We start from the raw sequence: 1,675 nt of genomic DNA, 5'->3' as shown, positions 1-1,675 counted from the left end.
CCCCTGGGCCCGCCCCTCCTCTCCCTGGGCCCACCCCCTCCTCCCCTGGGCCCGCCCCTCCCTCCTCCTGAGCCCGCCCCTCCTCCTCTTGGGCCTGTCCCTCCTCCTGGGCCCACCATCCTCCTCCCGGGATCCTCTCTCCCCGTGGGCCTTAGCAGGCCCCTCCTCCAGCCAGGCCCCTGAGGCTCGGGTCTGCTCATCTGGTCTCCCTGCAGACATGGAGGTGAAACAGCTGGACAAGCGGGCCTCTGGCCAGAGCTTTGAGGTCATCCTCAAGTCCCCTTCTGACCTGTCTCCGGAGAGCCCCATGCTCTCCTCACCCCCCAAACGGAAGGACACCTCCCTGGAAGAGCTGCAGAAGCGACTGGAGGCAGCCGAGGAGCGGAGGAAGGCAAGAAGACACGGGGGTCCTGATGGAGGGGCTGGGGTCCTCGCTGACCACGACAGACAGAACAGGGAGCTTGCTTAGTGCATCAGCTGGGCGGGAGGGCTCCAGGCCTGGACCGCCCCCCACACAAGAATCGGGTGGGAGGAGGTCCCAGATGGCAGACAGCTGGAGGAGACAGGAGCCAAGCACCTTTGGGGGCCCCCTTGAGCGTGGCCAGCAGGGCGTAGGGCGGTGGTCTCCAGGAGGTGCCTGGGGACATGAATCTGGGGCTGACATCTTCCCCCTGAGCAGGGAAGTGAGAGGGAAGAGGCCCAGCCAGGGTTGCCCAGGAGCTCTGTGGGGCCTCTCCTGGTTCCGTCCCCTGGCACCAGCCCCTCTGAGACCGAAACGCAGACAGAGCTCTCAGGAGTGCGGTCCTGAGCCAGACCCCAAGTGGGCACGGCCAGTGGCTCTGTCCCACTCACGCAGGCCCCAGGTGGAGGACATGGTTTCCCCAGCACACTACCGTGCTTGGCACATGGTGGGGCTGGCAGCTCAGATCCCTGGGAGTGTCATCCCAGGCGTTCCTCCCAGGGCAGCCCCTCCCCTAGCAGGGCCAGGCAGCCCACCCCCCTCCATTCCAGCCCCTTGGGCACCCCCTCCGGAGCTCAGAACCTGGTGTGCCTGAGCACCCACTCTGCTGGGGCACCCCGGGCTGAGCATGTCTTCCGACCCTTCAAGTTCCCGGGCGTTGTAGGGTCACGAGCGGGGGTGCTCTCAGCCCAGCACAAAGGCAAAGGGTGAGCCACCTCCGCCACCTACGGACTGAGGGGTCTCTGGGCAAGCAGGGGTTTCAGTGTCCAGGCCCAGGAATTCCTAGCAAACCCAGGCGAGGCGGTCGCCCGCGCTGGTGGCAGGCTAGCTAGGCGCGCGCTTCTGGCGCTCTGTGTCCTTGGGCAAGTGGGGTGGCCAGGGGCCCGGGTCGCGGCTCACGCGCACGCCGGCCGCGCAGACGCAGGAGGCGCAGGTGCTGAAGCAGCTGGCGGAGCGGCGCGAGCACGAGCGCGAGGTGCTGCACAAGGCGCTGGAGGGGAACAGTAACTTCAGCCGCCTGGCGGAGCAGCGGCTCAACTACAAGATGGAGCTCAGCAAGGAGATCCGCGAGGCGCACCTGGCGGCGCTGCGCGAGCGGCTGCGCGAGAAGGTGGGCCTGGGGAGGGGCCGGGGCAGGAGGGGCTCGCTGGCCGTCAGTGAGACGCGGTCAGTAACAGTAGCAGGTGGGGACAGGCCGCTTCCAAAGAGCTCGGA

At 67.6% G+C, this 1,675-nt stretch overlaps 1 protein-coding gene and 1 long non-coding RNA gene across 3 annotated transcripts in view; one reads left to right on the top strand and one right to left on the bottom strand.

Annotated features, from left to right (window-relative positions):
• LOC114005795 (uncharacterized) overlaps window positions 1-1,675 on the bottom strand; it is a 20,713-nt gene that overhangs the window by 4,974 nt on the left and 14,064 nt on the right. The gene's annotated exons all lie outside the window — the stretch shown is intronic.
• The window catches only part of STMN3 (stathmin 3), an 11,400-nt gene that overhangs the window by 8,998 nt on the left and 727 nt on the right, over window positions 1-1,675 (top strand). For both annotated transcript variants that reach the window (XM_006167066.3, XM_006167065.3), the window contains exons 3-4: window positions 216-391; window positions 1,380-1,571. In XM_006167066.3, the coding sequence (XP_006167128.1) occupies window positions 216-391; window positions 1,380-1,571 (368 nt within the window). The remainder of the gene's footprint in view (window positions 1-215; window positions 392-1,379; window positions 1,572-1,675) is intronic.

The sequence above is a fragment of the Tupaia chinensis genome, unplaced genomic scaffold, assembly GCF_000334495.1.
Source record: "Tupaia chinensis unplaced genomic scaffold, TupChi_1.0 Scaffold144472_1, whole genome shotgun sequence".
Taxonomy (NCBI): Eukaryota; Metazoa; Chordata; class Mammalia; order Scandentia; family Tupaiidae; genus Tupaia; species Tupaia belangeri.
This window is presented reverse-complemented; position numbering and strand designations above follow the sequence as displayed.